This window comes from Lipotes vexillifer, unplaced genomic scaffold (genome assembly GCF_000442215.2).
Source record: "Lipotes vexillifer unplaced genomic scaffold, Lipotes_vexillifer_v1.1 scaffold393, whole genome shotgun sequence".
Lineage (NCBI taxonomy): Eukaryota > Metazoa > Chordata > Mammalia > Artiodactyla > Lipotidae > Lipotes > Lipotes vexillifer.
Window position 1 is genome coordinate 2,679,687 of NW_006774564.1, and position 22,658 is coordinate 2,702,344.

General features: G+C 37.9%; 1 protein-coding gene across 1 annotated transcript; it reads left to right on the forward strand.

The window, feature by feature from the left end:
• The first annotated feature begins 1,549 nt into the window (after positions 1-1,549).
• Positions 1,550-19,432, forward strand: CLCC1 (chloride channel CLIC like 1). The gene is given in 11 exon segments (XM_007449334.1): positions 1,550-1,681; positions 2,084-2,185; positions 4,373-4,480; positions 11,671-11,892; positions 12,155-12,295; positions 13,640-13,733; positions 15,245-15,342; positions 15,622-15,768; positions 17,378-17,719; positions 19,176-19,377; positions 19,380-19,432. Coding segments are annotated over 11 exon segments (1,638 nt in total). The 5' UTR covers positions 1,550-1,552.
• The last annotated feature ends 3,226 nt before the right edge of the window (positions 19,433-22,658 follow it).

The following is a 22,658-nucleotide window of genomic DNA, read 5'->3' on the forward strand; positions in this document are numbered from 1 at the left end:
TTGAGAGTTCAGTCACATCATTTGAATCTTAATTTTGCACCTTTTATATTTCCCATTTGTTAAAAAAAATGGGAGATGGGGAGGGTTTGGTTCAAATACCTGTTTTCTTTAAAACAGTTTTACTGAGAAATGATTCACATACTATACAATTCACCCTCTTAAATTGTACAATTCAGCAGTTTTTAGTATATTCACAGATATGTACAACCATTACCACAGTTAATTTTAGATCGTTTTTCATCACGATCTAAAACTTTCATCAGAGTTTTTCATGAAAAACTCTGTACCGGGGACTTCTCTGGTGGCAGCGTGGTTAAGAATTCGCCTGCCAATGCACGGGAAGTGGGTTCGAGCCCTGGTCTGAGAAGATCCCACATGCCACGGAGCAGCTAAGCGCGTGCGCCACAACTACTGAGGCTGTGCCCTAGAGCCCGCGAGCCACAACTGCTGAGCCTGCGTGCCACAGCTACTAAAGCCTGCACGCCTAGAGCCCGTGCTCCACAACAAGAGAAGCCACCACGATGAGAAGACCACACACCACAATGAAGAGTAGCCCCTGCTCGCCAAAACTTGAGAAAGCCCGCGCGCAGCAATGAAGATCCAATGTAGCCAAAAGTAAAATAAATAAATAAATAAAATTGAGAAAAAACCCCAAAAACGTCTGTACCGACTCACAGACATAGAGAACAGACTTGTGGTTGCCAAGGGGTGGGGCAGGGATGGATTAGGAGTTTGGGGTTAGCAGACACAAACTATTATTTATAGAACGGATAAATAACAAGGTCCTACTGTATAGCACAGGGAACCATATTCAGTATCCTGTGATAAACCATAATGGAAAAGAATATAAAAAGGAATGTATACATATGTATAACTGAGTCACTTTGCTGTACAGCAGAAACTAACACAACATTGTAAATCAAGTGTACTTCAATCAAAAAAAAGAAACCCTGTACCATTTAACTACCACCCCTCTGCCCCTTATTATATCCTCAAACGTATATACCTACCAATCTGCATAGATTTGCCTGTTCTGGACATTGTGTATCAATGGAATCGTATAATATATGGTTTTTGGTGACTGGTTATTTTCACATGGCATGATGTTTTCAAGATTCATCCATGTTGTAGCATGTATCAATACTTCATTCCTTTTTATGGCCTAATAATATTCCACTGTATGGTACTCATTCATCAGTTTAGGGACATTTGGGTTGTTTCTCCTTTTTGGCTATTGTGAATAATGAAACTATAAATGTTTGTGTACAAGTTTTTGTGTTGACGTATATTTTCATTTCTCTTGGAGATATACCTAGAAGTGGAATTGCTGAATCACTTAGAAAATCTTATGTATACTTTTTGTCTCAGTGAGAATGTGTGCATGTGTGTATGTGTTTTTATGCGAATACCACTTAACTGAATATTTTTATTTCAGTTATTATTAAGAAAGCATTATCTTAACACTAGAAGGAAGTGGATTGTTATTATTAAAACAGTTTCCTCCAAAAGTAATCATACTTCACTATATTAATTTTTGTAGCCTTCATGCAGGATGCTGTGTTCTGTGCTCTTTTGTGAATGTCTGTGGCTGATAACTGCTTATGCTCATGATGATGACTGGATTGACCCCACAGACATGCTTAACTATGATGCTGCTTCAGGAACAATGAGAAGATCTCAGGTATTTAAAAAATGCATGTGTGTATAACACCTTATCAGTCCAGTGATGGAAATAGTCTACTTTTGTTATTGTTTTTCACAGAGCTATGAGAGTCCCATATCAATGATTAGCAATCATGCAGAATGTCTTCTTGCTTCCTAGTCTAAGATGATTTCAACCTCATCTGTTTATTTCTGTTTCAAATTTGAATGTAAAGCCCATCGAGAAGCAAACTAATTTGATTTTAGTTCTTAGCTAGTGTATAAATTTGAGGCTCTTACTTTTTTGGTGGTTTAATACAGTTGAGGAATATAATGAGCAAAGCCATAAAATGATGAATTAAAAATTTTAGTCTCATTAACTGTAGGTTATTTTTACAACTGAACAACTATAAAGAAAGAAAATCTCTCTCCTTTGCTTTAGGTGAAGTATGGTACATCAAAGAAAGAAGAGGTCAGTCCTGACTTACCACATGCTGATGAACTGTCAGAATGTTACAGCAGACTTGATTCTTTAACTCATAAGGTTAGGTTTTTTGATTCATGATTTTTGTATTATTTATAGCATGTTAAATTGCTCTCTGTTTTCCTGTCTTTGCTAACATTATTTGTGTTTCTATCTAAACTACAATTGACATATGTATGGTTTTTTTTTCTTTAGTTACTCTGGCCTTTGATTTTTAAATAGTACTTCTATTTTGCTGTAACAGCATCTCACTATGCTGTAATTATTTCTTTACCAGACTGAAAATTTCTTGGGACAAGGAATGGGACAAGGTGATGCTCTGTCCCCTGTTGCAAGGCTGGGCTGTAGTAACAACAAATATAGCAAATGAAGAAATGGCTCTACTGTTAGTTTCTAAGCATAAGAGTTGCTCTTATAAATATAAGGGATTATTATAATTTAGGGCGTGGTAGCTATTCATTTATTCAGTCCTTTGTGTGGCTGAAGTAGAGTTTATGAGAGAGGAAGTAGGTCAAGATTGCTGGCGAGTTTGAACACAGGTTATGCTGCGGGAACCCACCTCAGTTGGTTGTGAGGCAGGGTGCTGGTGTCAGTGTGGAGGGGGCTGGGATGGGGGGGATGGCAGAGGTCCAGCGACACTGGAGGCTCACACTGAGGCAGTGACGGGGTGAAGAGAAGAGGAAAGCGTGCAACTTTTCCGTGGTAGAATAAGCAAGTTGTGATGGTTGAGGGAGGAGGGGAAAAGGATAGGGAAGGCTAGCGTGAATGAGGGAGGTTTCCAGCTTGAGAGACTGGGAGGGCTTTTTAATTGAGATCCAGATATATCCAAATTCGAGATCTATAAGCAGCTGCTTGTGGTTCTTATCAAATGTGAGTGTTTTCTCACCTGAGTGCTAGCAAAGAAATGCTTGGATAAAATTTGCTTCAGTCTTAACTGCATTTTGTGGTGTAGTGAATTAATTTGGCTGGATGTTAGGAAATGGAGAAATGCCTTTTTACTGAAATTTTTCATTCCATTGTTTGTGACTTTGGTTCAAACGTTGTAACAACATGATTGGTAAAATGAAGTCTTTAGTCTTTGTTTTTAAAAAATCGTTTCTCTTAAAAAATTGTTTCTCTTAAAAAGAAACTAAAAATTCTTAGGGTTTGTAAACCTTGCCTGAAAGCAGAGGAGACTGCCCTGTGACTTCTTGAGTGTCTTTCTGTCCTGAGTCTGTGTGTGCTCAGTTATTGTATGTTTATCATCTAAAGCCCACTTCAGTGCTCCATGCAACTTGTGGTCCACACTCAAGTAAAAAGTACTTTTCACAGGTTCTAAATGTCTGTAAGATGTGCACTACCCTCCCTCAGAGACTAGGCCATTGTGGTGTTTGTAGAGCTAATTTCAGAGGAAGTCTGTTCTAATGAAGGACTCTGTGCAGAGGGGGTGCCATGTGTAGGACACTCTGGAGAAGCCATGGTTCCTGACATATGGTAGGGGGTGATCGATAGTTGGCAGGAAGAATTAATAAAAGGCCAAAAGTAATATGCACATTCAAGAAAATCTTTGCTATGTCCTTCATTTTCCGGCTTCATGCTATTCCTGTTTCTCTTTGTCCTCTCTTTCTGGGTCCCCCCCCTTTTTCTTTTCATTCCTTTCTTTGTTAAACCATTACTTTGGAATTAGGAAGAGGCAGATTGGTCCAGATGTTCTTTTTTTTTTAAGACTTTATTTTATTATTATTTTTTTATTATTATTTTTTTTTGCGGTACGCAGGCCTCACTGTTGTGGCCTCTCCCGTTGCGGAGCACAGGCTCCGGATTCACAGGCTCAGCAGCCATGGCTCATGGGCCCAGCTGCTCCGCAGCATGTGGGATCTTCTCGGACCGGGGCATGAACGCGGGTCCCCTGCATCGGCAGGCGGACTCTCAACCACTGCACCACCAGGGAAGCCCCGGTCCAGATATTCTGCTTGTCCACATCTCTGCTTCCTTGTTTCACGATCTTCAGTTTTAAAATTGCCGAAAGTCAGCAAGAAAACTGCCAGTCAGGGCACAGTGTGGGACATGTGTTCCTTATTTGTTGCCTACTTCCCCTTTGCAAAGAGAACCCACAGGAAGCAGGTGAGATCTACATTTTAATGTGAGCATGATAAAAAATAACGAGCTCCTTACTTTGATCTGGATGGGGCCACTAGGCTAGAAACTTGACCCTTACTACATTAAATTTTGACGCTAACTAATGTTGTATTTATTTTGTGGTTACAGATCGATGAGTGTGAAAAGCAGAAGAGAAAAGACTATGAAAGTCAAAGCAATCCTGTTTTTAGGAGATACTTAAATAAGATTTTAATTGAAACCAGAAAGCTTGGCCTTGTGAGTATTTGGTGGTGTAATACTAATCAGTGTAGTGAATATTTTCATTATTTATTAATTTCACATTATATCAAGCAGTGGCAAAGCATCATTATGCTTCAACAGAGAATACCTGACTCACCCTTTTACCAAAACCTATTCATGCAGGATTGAAGGTAGCTGCCTGCTTTACAGTGGTTTGGTGGAAGGCAAAGTGAGCAGTGCAGATCCCTCCTCTTTTTCCTATACTTCATGGGGATTTACTTACTCAGTGCACTTTCCTACCACTGAATTGAGTTGGAGGGAGAGGGAGTTTTTTTGTTTTTTTTTAAAATTTTCACTGCACTGCACGGCATGTGGGATCTTAGTTCCTCAACCAGGGATTGAACACACGCCTCCCTGTATTGGAAGGTGAAGGGGAAGTCCAGAGGGAGATTGTTTTAAATTTGCTATTTGAACTTTATTGAACAGTTAGAAACTTAATAACTCATGCCTTGGTAAGGAAATTCTATCCCAGTCCTTACTTCTTGTTTTCTACCACTTCCACACTTTCTTATTCAGATGATGTGATATCATTATATATTGAGAAAAAGAAAAGTGTGTTTTAAGTAGTTTTTTCCCCCTAGCTGTTTACTGTGGCAAGGCTGCTTTATAGAAATTACATATCAGGCACATACTGTTCATGATTAATGTTAAGATTTCCATTTTTTACAGTCATTGTTTTCACTTTGAGGAGTTGAAACATCAAGAAAACTTAAAAAAAGGGGGTGTTACCAGCACCCAGCTTCACTCAACGACCAGCAAGCTACAGTGCTGGACAACCTATGCCAACCATATAGCAAGACAGGAACACAACCCTACCCACTAGCAGAGAGGCTGCCTAAAATCATAATAAGTCCACAGACACCCCAAAACACACCACCAGAGGTGGACCTGCCCACTAGAGAGACAAGATCTAGCCTCATACACCACAACACAGCCACTAGTCCCCTCCACCAGGAAGCCTACACAACCCACTGAACCAACCTTAGCCACTGGAGACAGACCTCAAAAACAATGGGAGCTATGAACTTGCAGCCTGCAAAAAGGTGAACCCAATCACAGTAAGATAAGCAAAATGAGAAGACAGAAAAACACACAGCAGATGAAGGAGCAAGATAAAAAGGCACCAGACCTAACAAATGAAGAGGAAATAGGCAGTCTACCTGAAAAAGAGTTCAGAATAATGATAGTAAAGATGATCCAAAATCTTGGAAATAGAATGGACAAAATGCAAGAAACAGTTAACAAGGACCTAGAAGAAATAAAGATGAAACAGACAATGATGAACAACACAATAAATGAAATGAAAAATACTCTAGATGGGATCAATAGCAGAATAAATGAGGCAGAAGAACGGATAAGTGACCTGGAAGATAAAATAGTGGAAATAACTACTGCAGAGCAGAATAAAGAAAAAAGAATGAAAAGAACTGAGGACAGTCTCAGAGACCTCTGGGACAACATTAAACGCACCAACATTCGAATTATAGGGGTTCCAGAAGAAGAAGAGAAAAAGAAAGGGACTGAGAAAATATTTGAAGAGATTATAGTTGAAAACTTCCCTAATATGGGAAAGGAAATAGTTAATCAAGTCCAGGAAGCACAGAGAGTCCCATACAGGATAAATTCAAGGAGAAATACGCCAAGACACATATTAATCAAACTGTCAAAAACTAAATACAAAGAAAGCATATTAAAAGCAGCAAGGGAAAAACAACAAATAACACACAAGGGAATCCCCATAAGGTTAACAGCTGATCTCTCAGCAGAAACTCTACAAGCCAGAAGGGAGTGGCAGGACATACTGAAAGTGATGAAGGAGAAAAACCTGCAACCAAGATTACTCTACCCAGCAAGGATCTCATTCAGATTTGATGGAGAAATTAAAACCTTTACAGACAAGCAAAAGCTGAGAGAGTTCAGCACCACCAAACCAGCTTTACAACAAATGCTAAAGGAACTTCTCTAGACAAAAACACAAGAGAAGGAAAAGTCCTATAATAACGAACCCAAAACAATTTAGAAAATGGGAATAGGAACATACATATCGATAATTACCTTAAATGTAAATGGACTAAATGCTCCCACCAAAAGACACAGATTGGCTGAATGGATACAAAAACAAGACCCATATATATGCTGTCTACAAGAGACCCACTTCAGACCTAGAGACACATACAGACTGAAAGTAAGGGGATGGAAAAAGATATTCCATGCAAATGGAAACCAAAAGAAAGCTGGAGTAGCAATTCTCATATCAGACAAAATAGACTTTAAAATAAGGACTATCAGAAGAGACAAAGAAGGACACTACATAATGATTAAGGGATCGATCCAAGAAGAAGATATAACAATTGTAAATACTTATGCCCCCAACATAGGAGCACCTCAATACATAAGGCAAATACTAACAACCATTGTGATTAAAAATCTTCCAACAAACAAAAGCCCAGGACCAGATGGCTTCACAGGCGAATTCTATCAAACATTTAGAGAAGAGCTAACACCTATTCTTCTCAAACTCTTCCAAAATATAGCAGAGGGAGGAACACTCCCAAACTCATTCTACGAGGCCACCATCACCTTGATACCAAAACCAGACAAGGATGTCACAAAGAAAGAAAACTACAGGCCAATATCACTGATGAACATAGATGCAAAAATCCTCAACAAAATACTAGCAAACAGAATCCAACAGCACATTAAAAGGATCATACACCATGATCAAGTGGGGTTTATTCCAGGAATGCAAGGATTCTTCAATATACGCAAATCTATCAATGTGATTAACCATATTAACAAATTGAAGGAGAAAAACCATATGATCATCTCAATAGATGCAGAGAAAGCTTTTGACAAAATTCAACACCCATTTATGATAAAAACCCTGCAGAAAGTAGGTGTAGAGGGAACTTTCCTCAATATAATAAAGGCCGTATATGACAAGCCCACAGCCAACATCATCCTCAATGGCGAAAAACTGAAAGCATTTCCACTAAGGTCAGGAACAAGACAAGGTTGCCCACTCTCACCACTCTTATTCAACATAGTTTTGGAAGTTTTAGCCACAGCAATCAGAGAAGAAAAGGAAATAAAAGGAATCCAAATCGGAAAAGAAGAAGTAAAGCTGTCACTGTTTGCAGATGACATGATACTATACATAGAGAATCCTAAAGATGCTACCAGAAAACTACTAGAGCTAATCAATGAATTTGGTAAAGTAGCAGGATACAAAATTAATGCACAGAAATCTCTGGCATTCCTATATACTAATGATGAAAAATCTGAAAGTGAAATCAAGAAAACACTCCCATTTACCATTGCAACAAAAAGAATAAAATATCTAGGAATAAACCTACCTAAGGAGACAAAAGACCTGTATGCAGAAAATTATAAGACACTGATGAAAGAAATTAAAGATGATACAAACAGATGGAGAGATATACCATGTTCTTGGATTGGAAGAATCAACATTGTGAAAATGACTCTACTTCCCAAAGCAATCTATAGATTCAATGCAATCCCTATCAAACTACCACTGGCATTTTTCACAGAACTAGAACAAAAAATTTCACAATTTGTATGGAAACACAAAAGACCCCGAATAGCCAAAGCAATCTTGAGAACAAAAAATGGAGCTGGAGGAATCAGGCTGCCTGACTTCAGACTATACTACAAAGCTACAGTAATCAAGACAGTATGGTACTGGCACAAAAACAGAAAGATAGATCAATGGAATAGGATAGAAAGCCCAGAGATAAACCCATGCACATATGGTCACCTTATCTTTGATAAAGGTGGCAGGAATATACAGTGGAGAAAGGACAGCCTCTTCAATAAGTGGTGCTGGGAAAATTGGATAGGTACATGTAAAAGTATGAGATTAGATCACTCCCTAACACCATACACAAAAATAAGCTCAAAATGGATTAAAGACCTAAATGTAAGGCCAGAAACTATCAAACTCTTAGAGGAAAACATAGGCAGAACACTCTATGACATAAATCACAGCAAGATCCTTCTTGACCCATCTCCTAGAGTAATGGAGATAAAAACAAAAATAAACAAATGGGACCTAATGAAACTTCAAAGCTTTTGCACAGCAAAGGAAACCATAAACAAGACCAAAAGACAGCCCTCAGAATGGGAGAAAATATTTGCAAATGAATCAACTGACAAAGGATTAATCTCTAAAATTTACAGGCAGCTCATGCAGCTCAATAACAAAAAAATAAACAACCCAATCCAAAAATGGGCAGAAGACCTAAATAGACATTTCTCCAAAGAAGATATACAGACTGCCAACAAACACATGAAAGAATGCTCAACATCATTAATCATTAGAGAAATGCAAATCAAAACTACAATGAGATATCATCTCACACCAGTCAGAATGGCCATCATCAAAAAATCTAGAAACAATAAATGCTGGAGAGGGTGTGGAGAAAAGGGAACACTCTTGCACTGCTGGTGGGAATGTGAATTGGTTCAGCCACTATGGAGAACAGTATGGAGGTTCCTTAAAAAACTACAAATAGAACTACCATATGACCCAGCAATCCCACTACTGGGTATATACCCTGAGAAAACCAAAATTCAAAAAGAGTCATGTACCAAAATGTTCATTGCAGCTCTATTTACAATAGCCCGGAGATGGAAACAACCTAAGTGCCCATCATCGGATGAATGGATAAAGAAGATGTGGCACATATATACAGTGGAATATTACTCAGCCATAAAAAGAAACGAAATTGAGCTATTTGTAATGAGGTGGATAGACCTAGAGTCTGTCATACAGAGTGAAGTAAGTCAGAAAGAGAAGGATAAATACCGTATGTTAACACATATATATGGAATTTAAGAAAAAAAAATGTTGTGAAGAACCTAGGGGTAAAACAGGAATAAAGACACAGACCTACTGGAGAACAGACTTGAGGATATGGGGAGGGGGAAGGGTGAGCTGTGATAGGGCGAGAGCGAGACATGGACATATATATACTAACAAACGTAAGGTAGATAGCCAGTGGGAAGCAGCCGCATGGCACCGGGAAACCGGTTCGGTTCTTTGTGGCTGTCTGGAGGGGTGGGATAGGGAGGGTAGGAGGGAGGGAGACAAAGAGGGAAGAGATATGGGAACATATGTATATGTATAACTGATTCACTCTGTTATAAAGCAGAAACTAACACACCATTGTAAAGCAATTATACCACAATAAAGATGTTAAAAAAAAAAAAGGTGGTGTTAGATGAATAGTAATCCCACCTTATTTTGGAGATGTAAAAGCAGATGTACTCACATGTACACCCTTCATTTTGAGTCTTATAACTGAGTGGTGGTGTTAGATGAATAGTAATCCCACCTTATTTTGGAGATGTAAAAGCAGATGTACTCACATGTACACCCTTCATTTTGAGTCTTATAACTGAGTGCAAGGTGGAAAAGAGTCTATTTTATAGATGAGGAAACAGAGTCAGAAAATACTCAAGATGGAGATGCTTGGAATATTTCGTTCCTGGTTTTCTAGAAATATTAATGGCCGCTTTTTTATACTTACTGATGATTTGTGATATTACATGACAGTTTGGTTTTTCTCATTTTATATTTACTTTTTAATATAAATATCAGTATTTACTATTAGAAAAGATAATGTTTATAATGATTTTGCTAACCTGAACTCTCAGTAATATAGTTGTGACTGTCATGCATATTTATGGAAACCCAGATTTTGCTGCTTTTTGAGATCCTTTTTGTTTTTCTTATTTGTACTACTGCAGATTTTAGGCTATTTGAAAACTGTGTCAGCAAATGGAAAGTCATAAACGAAATCATAAAATCATGATAGTTTATCCTCATTATTTGTGGATTCCATATTTTTGAATATTTCAAATATTAAACTTTATTTGTAACCTCAGAATCAGTACTCCTGCTTTTGTGGTCACTTTCAGACATGTGCGGTGCGACAAAACATTTGAGTTGCTCACTGAGCCCACTCTCAGCTGAGGTGAAACAAGGCCATTTTTTGCCTTCTTGTTTTCAGCTCTCATGTTATAAACAAGTACTTTTATGTGGTCTGTTTATTTTTTCGGGCTTTCATTTTTTAATTTTTAAAATTTTGCTGTTTAAAAATCTCCCAGGCTTCCCTGGTGGTGCAGTGGTTGAGAGTCTGCCTGCTGATGCAGGGGACGTGGGTTCGTGCCCCGGTCTGGGAACATCCCACATGCTGTGGAGCGGCTGGGCCCTTGAGCCATGGCCGGTGAGCCTGCGCGTCTGGAGCCTGTGCTCCGCAACGGGAGAGGCCACAACAGGGAGAGGCCCGCGTACCGCAAAAAAAATCTCCCAAGTGTTATGCTGTCTAGTGTTCCTAAGCACAGGAAGGCTGAGATGTGCCTTAAAGAAAATTCCCTTGTTAGTTAAGCTTAGTTCAGTCACGAGTCATAGTGCTGTTGGCTATGAGCTCAGTGTTAATGGATCCACAGTATATATATTAAGGTGTCTTTATTTTTAAAAATTTCTTTCTTTCCTTTTTTTTCTTCAATATTTATTTATTTAGGCTGCGCTGGGTCTTAGTTGTGGCATGCGGGATGGTTTTTTTTTTTTTAGTTGCAGCACACGGGCTTCTTAAGTTGCGGCATGCATGTGGGATCTAGTTCCCAGACCAGGGATTGAACCTGGGCCCCCTGCATTGGGAGCGTGGAGTCTTACCCACTGGACCAGCAGGGAGGTCCCCATATTAAGGTGTCTTTAAACAGTAACATAAAAAGGTTATGAATTGATTGGTTGATGAAAATGTGCTTGCAGGAACCTAACCCTGTATTTCCTGTAGGAGCCATGGTTCAGTATTTGCTAACTAGTGTTCAGGGTGACTTTATAGAATGTAAGTACTGCAGATAGCAGAAATCAACTGTAATTTAGTAAAATGTACTGTATGTTACTTGCATAGAGTTTTATAATTTTTGAAGTGTTTTTCACGTGTATTATCTTTGGTTTTCATGTTGGCCTGTGAGTCAGGTAGATATTATTCCTCTTATTTTATCCCTGTGAAATATTGTGAACTAATTATATATTTAGTTCCAAATTAGCTTTTGTCTTAAAATATTTCATTGAGTAAATATAATGATAAAATTCCCCTTTTCTGTTTTATTTTTATTTTTTGGCAAATTTAATTCAGCCTGATGAAAACAAAGGTGATATGCATTATGATGCTGAGATTATCCTTAAAAGACAAACCTTGTTAGAAATACAAAAGTTTCTCAGTGGAGAGGATTGGAAACCAGGAGCCTTGGATGATGCACTAAGTGATATTTTAATTAATTTTAAGTTTCATAATTTTGAAACATGGAAGTGGCAATTTGAAGATTTCTTTGGAGTGGATCCATATAACGTATTGATGGTAAGATGGGATGAGGGGGGACATGATTAACATGTTTTTATTTTTAACATGTTTTTATTTTTTAAAACACTTAAAAAACCCCACCATAATTATGTTGAGAACTCATACTAAGTCACTCATACTGGGTTGACGAACATGCAGCAAAATGGTACAAATGATTTTGCGTATTCAAGTCCAGTTCTTTTGTTTTTGCTGACGATCAGTGTTGTTTTTGGGAAGGATGGCTTGGCGGTGACTCTTCTATTCTGTTTCTGTTTTTGAGATGCTTCTTTGTCTGCTCTGCATCGTGGTGTTAGTAGCTACTGAGCTGTGGACATGTGTGCGTTGGTACACCCAGTTGAGACGTGTTTTATTCATCAGTTTTCTCATCAGTTTGGGATGGAATTGGATTTATTTATATAAGGTATTGTATAGATAGAAGGTTTTTAAGTTTTCAAATGTTATTTCATAATGAAAGACTGTAATCCATTTAGAGCTAGTATATAATCTTGCCTCAGATGAGGGCAGGAGGCAGTGATTGGAGATGGTGATGGTGAGGAAATTGGCAGCTGCTCAGTGCTTTGGGTCCTTGACCAGTTAGTGGGGAAAAATGTGCAGTCCTGATTTTCATAACCCAATTCCTGATGATGGGTGGCATCTGGACAGCTAAATCAGAATAGAGTTATGTAGACAACACTTGAAAAATTCTCATGTAGGTAATTTGGGGTATGTCTTTTTATTTGCTAGAAGTGATACCAAAATATTGTTTTTTAAAATTAGTTGATTTTCTGAATATAAAAGTGGTATATTTATGGTAGAGAAAATAGGAAAGAAAGATACAGAGAAATTTAATTCTTAAAAATTGTCTAGGGAATTTTCTGGCAGTCCAGTGGTTAGAACTCGGCACTCTCACTGCCGGGGGCCAGGGTTCGATCCCTGGTTGGGGAACTAAGATCCCGCAAGCTGCGTGCAGTGGCGAAAAAATAAAATTGTCTATAATTTTACCACCTAGAGATAATCACTGTCGGTATTTTGAGGTATTTCTTTATAAACTTTTTCCAAATTTTTAATTCTTTAAAAATCAGGACCATGTTATATATAGAAATTTGAAGAAGCATTATTGTTCCTGTCAAAATAGCATAATCATTTAAGGAAAATTTTAGATCTTTTTAGCAGGGTGAGTCAAGTAGCCAACTATTTTCAGTGAATTCATCTGATTAAATCATTGTGATATTTCCTTAGCTCTAAGTTCTGTAGCTTCTAGAACTAAGTATTTACAAATTGGAGGAAAGAAGGTAGTTTGGTTGAAAATTGTTCTCTCAATGATTTCCCCCAGGGCTTTTATTTATAAAAGGCCTATTGGTCATTTGTACTAAAAATCATCCAAAGCAAAACACCATTTTGTCATGAATTGTATAAGAGAATGAGTAGTCGTTTAATATGTATAGCTATAATTGGGGGCATGATATCAGCTATATTTGAACTAATCTTTAAAACAATCTTTAGTAAAAAGGTTTTCCTTCCTCCTCATAATTACTTTATAAAGAAGGCAATTGTAGTTAGTTCTTTACCTGTTGCATTAAGACTGTTTTGCCATGAACTGAAAAGAGGCACTTTTTAAAAATAATATATTTTTTTCTGTGAAAAAATTTTAAATACTCTGGTTTGGGTGAATGGTGAAGACACACTTTGAACTAAGGTTTTTAGGATGTGTAGACGTAACCTTCATTGTTAGCAGCCTTTCATGGTTCCCTTTGGTGTTGGTCAGCTAGCCTTTGCCCAGCATCAGGCTGAAGTTGCCAAGATGGAGCCATTAAACAATGTGTGTGCTGAGAACATGGATTGGACTGGAAGTCTCTTGGGTAAGGTGTTGGTTCCCTTGGCCTTATTTTGAGTAGAATTTCTGAGAATGAAAAAACATATTAATAATTACAAAGAAATGATAAAATGCCAGAAGGAGGCTTTCTATGACTGAATCTTTAGTATCAGAACAGGCAAGAAGAGTCTTAGATTTCAGACCGGTGACTTTTGTGTTCATGTAATGTGACAGGAAAGGGATAGAAAGTGTGTATATTGCTGGCTCTTATATAATCTGTCTCCCTGCATTAGACTCACTTTTGTTCATCTAGTCCTTAGCACTGTCTAGCACATTCTGGGTCCTCAGCAGAAGTTTATTAGAGAAGTGAATCAATGTATTTATGAATTCATTTCCATCTTTGATTTAATATCCTTATATTGACGTGTGAAATCTTATTGTAGCTTTACTATACTGTTTTTTTTTAAATTAGGAATTATTTTACTTTTTCTTACAAATTTTATGAACATTCTCACTAATGTTGACTGCCTTCAGTTATAGGTATCTAGCAGTGGGAATGGTTTGATAATCAAAGTCTCTTTATAAATGCAAGTCTATAATGACTGACCCAGAATAGAATCTCAGCAACAAATCAAGGTGTCCAAAAAATTAATTTTCTTGAACAGATATGGGAGCCAAACCAGCCCAGCCTTGCTTCCTGGCTTCAGGGAACAACTAAATGCCTCCTGTAGCTCTTGCTAGTACATAATGTACATGAGTCTGATTTAGAAAAAGTGAGAGAACTAATGTTCTACTTTATTTTGTAAAATAAGTAAAGAACTGACATTTTTTTTTTTTTTTTTTTTTTTTTTTTTTTTTTTTTTCTTGCGTTATGCGGGCCTCTCACTGTTGTGGCCTCTCCCGTTGCGGAGCACAGGCTCCGGACGCGCAGGCTCAGTGGCCATGGCTCACGGGCCCAGCCGCTCCGCGGCCTGTGGGATCTTCCCGAAACGGGGCACGAACCCGCGTCTCCTGCATCGGCAGGCGGACTCTCAAGCACTGCGCCACCAGGGAAGCCCAAGAACTGACATTTTTAATTGAAATTTTTTGGACATAGTTGTAGATTCACAGGTAGCTGTAAGAATACAGAGAGATCCTGTGTACCTTTACCCACTTCCCCCACTGGTAACATCTTGCATACTTACAGTAGTGCAGTATCACAGCCAGGATATTGACTTTGATACAAGCCACCAATCTTACTCAGATTTCCCCAGTTTTACTTGGATTCCTTTGTGTGTGTAAAGAACTGTTTTTAATTGTTTACTTTTTAGAAATCTTAATAAAATATATTTTACCTGTATAAGACTTGTATAATTTGAATGGATTTTTAAAATAAACATTTTGGACATAAGATGAAATTTTTTAAAATCACTGTTACTGGGAGTCTGTTTGCAAAACAATTTAAAATTGATTGGGGGTTGTGGGGAGAGGAACAGTTAAAACTAAAATATTGTCTTATTTGGGAATGAAATGTGACTTTTTAAAAAAATGACTGTTTTTGTCTGTTTCTCTAAATAGAATGGCTTAGAAGTTCATGGACCTATAAGGATGACTCATGCCAAAAATACTACGAGCTCTTATTAGTCAACCCTATTTGGTTGGTCCCACCAACAAAGGTTAGAATATATTTTGTGAAAATTACTTATACAAAGCAAGTAAAAAGTCTCTGTATTTATTAAAAATTGTTAGTGTTTTTTACCATCATTTTGCTAATGATAAACCTTTGTTCTAGAAAAAAATACTTCCATTACACAGTGATTTTCACATGAAAAGTATATAACATTTAAATGTATGGAATTTCATAATTTCAGCCTCAGTACAGTCGATTTTGGCTTATTCTATATGCCTCAATTCTTTGAGGAAAAAAATTAAGTTGTTTTTATCTTTTGTTGTAGGCACTGGCAGTTACATTCACCAACTTTGTCACGGAGCCATTGAAGCATATTGGAAAAGGAGTTGGTGAATTTATTAAAGCACTCATGAAGGAGATCCCAGTGTTACTACACATTCCAGTGCTGATAATTATGGCATTAGCTGTCCTGGTTAGTATATAGCACTGTTAACAATTAACAGGATTTACAGAAAAAGGCAATTCTGAAATTACTAGGTTTTCTTTTATGTTGTAAATCAGGCTAAGTCGTGCTTAATGGCATGAAAAGATGATTTTTAAGTGATAAATGTTTGTTTATACTTACTTGTACATTCCTCTAAGCAAGAAAACGGTTCTCAAGTTTGATTGTAGATGTCAAAGCGGTGATTTAGAATAATACCCTCTTTGAACATTTGTCCTTTAAACTTCATGAATTAATACACATGATATCAGTTATGTTCTCTTTGAGAAATGGGACCTTATTTCAGTCTGAATTTTTGCCACACTGAGAACAGAAGAACAATGGGTTTAACATAGCATCAGAAAGGGATGTAGAAAGAGGTGGGTGTACTAAGAAACAATTTGGGGGATCCAGGAGCAGACATTTATTAAGGAATATTACAATATTACTTGTCAGTCATCCATGGTCTCTTCAGCTCTTTTTTTGGTTGATTTTCAGCACTTACCCTAATAAAGCAGTTGTCTCATAAAACAAAATGCAAAGAACTCAGATGTGCCAGGGGAAATTATTAAAGAATTGTCTTCCCTTAAGGATACAAAATTCACTATGATCTATTTACTTAAAAATTATTCTTGTTTTGTGTTTTGGCTTGTGATTAGGATTCATTGGTTTAGGGATATGGTTTTGTTAGGTGACATTAGTTGTGTAGTAGTAGTTTAGTCTCTAAGACTGAAATTACAAGCAAAACCCCTTCATCGCTTGTTGCTTCATCTGCTGCCTAAGAAAAGGCCTTTTGTTGCTCTGTCTTCAAAGAGTAGTATCTCTAGTACAGTGGTTTTCAAACTTTTTGTTCTCAGGACCCTTCTGTATTCTTCAGAATTGAACACCACAAAGAGCACTTGTTTGTGGGAGGTTTATTTATTGATATTTACCAGAAATGTTTAAAATACAAGTATACACAAGCACACAGTGCATGAGCCATCAGAGTGAGGCAGTCACTGTAGCCCCGCAAGACTCTGCTGTACAAGAAGAGAGTGTAGAAGACTAATGTCTTTGTATTATGAAAACTTTTGACCTCACAGATTCCTGAGAGTCTCAGAGATCCCCTGAGGGGTCCCTGGGCCACACTTTGAGAACTGCTGCCTAGTTTTTCCCTTGGAGTGTGACTCAAAACCTGTTGAATTTTAGCTGTAGCTAAAGCGAGTTTGTAAAAATTAAACCTACAGGAGAATATTTACATAATGGTGTACAACTTTAATTTTCAGCATTTACCTTATATGATGCGTGTAAATGTAGACAACACATGAGCAGTGATCAGACAATACCTTTTAAATTTCTAGGCTTTAGCCTAACTGCTGTTACAATTCAATAAAAATGTGTCCAGCTGATTGAAATGTCTGCTTAATACTTGGTGATTTCTCAAATTTTATTGGCTACTCTGGCCCTGTATTAATCTGGAGAAAGCCCAATGAAATTAAGATGTTTATGTCTATAAATGCCACAAGTTAGGAAATTTTGTTGGCACCGTGGAAAGCACCTCAAAATTTCATTGTAAATCAGCCATTAAGTACTCAGGAATATGTATTTCTTTTCCTTCTAGAGTTTCTGCTATGGTGCTGGAAAATCAGTTAATATGCTGAGACATGTGGGTGGCCCTGAAAGAGAACCACCCCAGGCACTTCAGCCAGGTGAAAGAAGATGGCAGCAGGAAATTGATTATAGACCCCGTGGTGGAGCAGGTGATGCAGATTTCTATTATAGGGGCCAAATTGGCCCCATTGAGCAAGGCCCTAATGACAAAATATGTGAGGGTAGAAGAGATGTTTTGAGAGAGAGAGATGTTGACTTGAGATTTCAGACTGGCAACAAGAGCCTTGAAGTGCTTCCGGCATTTGATTTACCAGACGCAGAGGCGAGAGAGCATCCCAAGGTGGTACCCAGTGTAAGTCAGCAACTGTTTATTTCGCTGTCCCTTCATACTAGGTGTAAGTGCTTCCTATAGTGCTTTTGGTTAAGTGCTTTTACTTTTCATGGTTAATTATATCACCAGTGATAATAATTATTCACTCTCCCCCTTTCTGGTTGAAAGTCCAGCCTCCTCAGAAGAAATGAGATTTAATTTTTATGTTAAATAGTATTTAACAGTAATTTGTTGGAACAGATGGTAATTCATAATGACATTTCATAGGAAACCAACAAGTGAGCATGACTGAAATTTCCACCTTTGAAGAGATCAGAGAGAAGTCCTCACTGAAGGCCTGGAGCCTTAGGGAGCCAACCCGCAGGAGAGCCCTGAAGCCTTAGGTAGATGGAAGAGTGAGCTGGGAAAGGACCAAAAACCTCGCTTTCCCAAATCTTTTATATCGTTGGCTGGCTAGACTACACTTTTTACCTGTGGAATGGTGAGGCCTCTTTTCCACCATTATTGGCCATTTAAAGGGACATTTCCATTTCTGTTTGAGAGAGGACTTTGTATTGTCATTTGGAAAGTTTAGGTTGCAGACGCAAACCTTTGAGAAATAGTAGGAAGCGCAGTAGAATCTAGGAAATTGTAGAATCCCTTCCCACGGAGTTCCTTAGAAGAAACATATCTGCCTGTGTCTAGAAAATTAAGATGTTCCTTTCAGCTTTAATAGTTAATGGTTATCTGTCACTCATCTCAAAAATCCTCCAGTGAGGTCCGGGCTCACTTGAAGGGAAAGCCAAAGATATCAAGATGGCCTAGGGCTTCCCACCTCCATTACCACGCTGCTCTCTCCTCCTGCGCCCCCTCCACCCTCATTCTCCTTCAGCCACAAGGGCCTCCTGCCTATTCCTTGAACTCAAGCCTTTGTACTTGCTGTTCACTATCTAGAATGCTGTTCCCAGTATATTCATAAGGTTCATTTCTTCAAGCCTTTGCTCATGTCATCTTTTCAGACTGCCCTAATTTAAACAGCTATCCAACCCTCACACCCACAGCATGATACTTTGTTAATTTATTGCCTGATTCTCTCCCCAACTTAAATGTAAATTCCAGGGAGGGCAGGGGTTTTTGTCTGTTTATTGTCTTGTATCCCCAGCACCTCGAACTTAATGTATGCTCAGTAAATATTTGTTGAATGAATTATTCTCCCTAGCAAGAGGAGTTAGCAGTACTGGTCACCAGTCTTCCTGTCCCTTCCTTAAGCTGCATCACTAAACCACCTGGCATATCCTGAGTTTCCCATTCCTCCATGTACAGTTCTGTGAGGCTTAATAACATTTATATAATTACAATCCAGCACTGGAACCAGGACTTGAAAGAGTTCAACATTTGCTATAACAGATTTGTGTGGGAACTTGTTGAACATGTTTATTACAAACCTTCACATTATGTTAATTAAACAATTAAAACACTGTAATTCTCTACTTTGTAGCATAAATCACCTATTTTGGATACAAAGCCCAGAGAAATTGGTGGAATCTCAGGAGAAAGCACACTGACTGAAAGCAGCCAGTCTGCTAAGCCTGTCTCTGGCCAAAAGATACCAGAGAGTGTGGAAGGTTCCCCTGCAGTGGAAAAGGCCCAGCTCAGGACTGACGCCACAGGCGGCCCAGAGGAAGGCAGCACGTCCAGCCCAGCACTGCAGTGAGGGTGTGTGGAAGGGATCCAGACTGCAGCCCATGTGGCTAGAGGAACACAGACATGGACCACAGCTCTGAGGTCATCTTTGAGTTTTGTAAAGTATACTCTTCACAGCTATTTCTTCTTCTCTACAAATATTCTGTTATTTTCTACACAGGTGCCAACTTAAACAGTATTTTTACTGACAAGCGCACATGTATCTCTGTTTAATTTCATCTTTCTTTGATATTAAGATGCATCCTATAAAGTTTTGAAGTGTTAATTCTGGAACAGGATCTCATAGATGACATATGGCAAGCATTAATGATTTTGAATAATCAAAGAGGCCAGTTTGAATTAGGGGACATTGAAAAAGGAGTTCTGTTGTTTACAGGCATATATAGGAACCAACTTACCAAAGTGTGTTGCCTCGTGGAAGTCCTGTGATACCTACTTTAGTTAACAGAATTATTTGTTGTGCACTGGACTCAGAATATATCAAGTGGTAGGTACTCAAAAACAACATTTAAGGAAAGTGACTGTAGTCATGCTTACCCTCTTCATTCACTTCAGCATTTTAGTGCAGCCACAGAGCCTGCATCACCAGCGTCAGTCTGCCTCGTGTAGGCTGCCTGCAGATCAGCCTTCATCTCTCAACTCTTACCACTATTACTGGGCCTGCTTCCTTATCACCCCTTTTACTTTATCCTTAGCTAAGACAGAAATGAAGATTGTCAGGGGAATTTAGATTACATAGCTTGTTAAGTCAGTAATCTCAGTTTTACATCCTTTGAGAATGGCTTTATTTCCCCAGCAGATGAAGTACACAGGCTTTATAAAACGTGTTTTCCTTGCTACTCAGAATCCCAGCAGTGGTGATTGTTAGATATTACTATATCTTATTTATATTACAGTAAACCATATTGCCCAAGCCATATGAAGTTCTAATTTTTAGAGATCTATACAAAGAGAGGAATAAATACCACAATAAGGAAAACAGAGTAGGATTTTTTTTTTTAACCCTAGACAGGTGATATAATCAACATTTCAAATTAGTTATTCTGATTTTTAAACTATTCTTCATTTTAAACTTTCTAAAATAGGAATTTATAAATTTTGCACAAGATCTAACTAGGAAGCACATATATTACACATATTCAGGTATCCTTTATCTTAACCTTCACACTATAATTTATATTCAGCTGCTTACTAAAAATGATAGCAGTCAGGAATAGTCTTAAAATTTTCATGCAGGCATTTCTTTCAGAAAAAAAGATGTATTTAAAGCATTTGCGGAGCACAGGCTCCGGACGCGCAGGCTCAGCGGCCATGGCTCATGGGCCCAGCCACTCTGCGGCATGTGGGATCTTCCTGGACCGGGGCACAAACCCATGTCCCCTGCATCGGCAGGCGGACTCTCAACTACTGCGCCACCAGGGAAGCCCAGCATTTGCTTTTTGATATGTTTTTTACGTGAAATGCAGAAATACCCCTTTTTGGCTCCCAGAAGCATCACTTAGATGCCTGTAACAATTTATGTGTTAATATTATTTTCTAGCTTCGTACTGCAAACATTAGTATTTCATCAGAAAGGTAATTTTCTCCAAGAAATGCAAAAGGATTTTATATAAAACTTTATAACATAGTAGGCATGTAGTGATGCTGGCAGTTTGGGATAGATTTGTGAATACTGATGAATATAAAGTAGTCATCTGGGGGCTAGGCCTGTTCACACTGATTGTATGCTCCGAAGGTGCTAATTATCCTCTGAGCTGTGAAATGAATGCCTCAGTTGATAGACTGTAACTGTGAGAGTACAGTTAATGTTGTTTTGCACTTCTGACTGCTTTTTATCTATCCAAAAATGAATCTTTAAAAGAAAATTTAAGAAAAAGTTCACCTTTGTATTCTTTCATTACAGATAACCATTTGGGGGTGAAATCTACTTTGACATCAGGGCAGCAAGGTACTGCTGTTGAAAGGTGACAGCAATTCAGGGAAGACTTATTAAAGCAAATTGAATATATCAAGGCCAGTTTATAACTAGAAGAAACAGACTTGTTTATTGTCTAGCCAATATTTATCATTAAAATCAAGGATTATAGTAACGAGCTTTTAGGAAAATCAGAGTGGGGCAGATAGCTTTTCAAAAGCAGTTTTTAAGTGGAATGGATAACGCTGAATGTTTACAGGGCCTGAGAACTACCATATACACAAAATAAACACTTATTTTTACATTATTGTGGTTTGGTATACTTGTCTTTGCTCAGTAAATATGCTTGTAAGAAAAAGCCCAATGGAATTTAAGTGCAGGTTTTAAAAGGATGCTAATCCAGGACATTATACCCTATATATGATACATAAAACATAATATAATCCAGGTGTTAGTACTTTTGACAAAATTTGTGTCTGATCTCAGAACCAGGAGTAATCTTTTTTTTTTCCTTCTGAGCCCTTAATGTGAGTCCAGATTGTGTAACTATCTTTCTTCTCATTTTTTAAAACATTAGCTATTGGTAGAAGTGCTTTTCACTGCCCATAAAAATCACCTGGAGGATTTTTAGAAAGAACAAAGGCCCAGATCCCTAGATCCCATCCCAGCTGTGTAGAATCAGAAGCAACCAGAGGTGAATGAGTTGCCAACTTGTTCCAGGCGTGGGCATTTGTATTATGCAATTCAGCCTTAGTCCAGGCCCAGCTCTGTCCCATCCCTGTTGATTTGCTTTTGCTAAACTTATGTCATGTTGCATTATGTCCCCTTGTAAAACCTCCTTCAGTTTCTGGGAAGAGGCTTAATGACAACTGAGGGCTTAACCTACGTCTTTCGTACTTAATTTTTGTGACCTACGTTCTTGACAGAGTCACATGAGGGTTTTGGATTTTCTGACATTAGGTCCTAAAAAGTTTTACAACAGTATTTTGCAACAGAACATACAGTTTTAAACCATTTTATATATACACACACACACACACACACAAAATGTACATATATACATATCTGTACTTATATATGTAAATATATAAAAATCAGTTATTTAAAAAATTACACAGAGGCCAAAGCATGCTAAAGAAGTTTATTTTTAAGAGTTTCTTTTATAATGGTTTTGGCCTAAAATTATATTGAAAATAGCGATTTTCTTAGTGGAAAAAAATCTAGATATTTTTTAATAGACTGTATAATTTTTTACACATTGGTCAAGTATATTATTTTTATGAAATAGCATACTTTCCTACTACATCGGTATAAAAAAGAGCCATTGTCAATTAAAAGTAAAAAAAAAAAAAAAAAAAATCT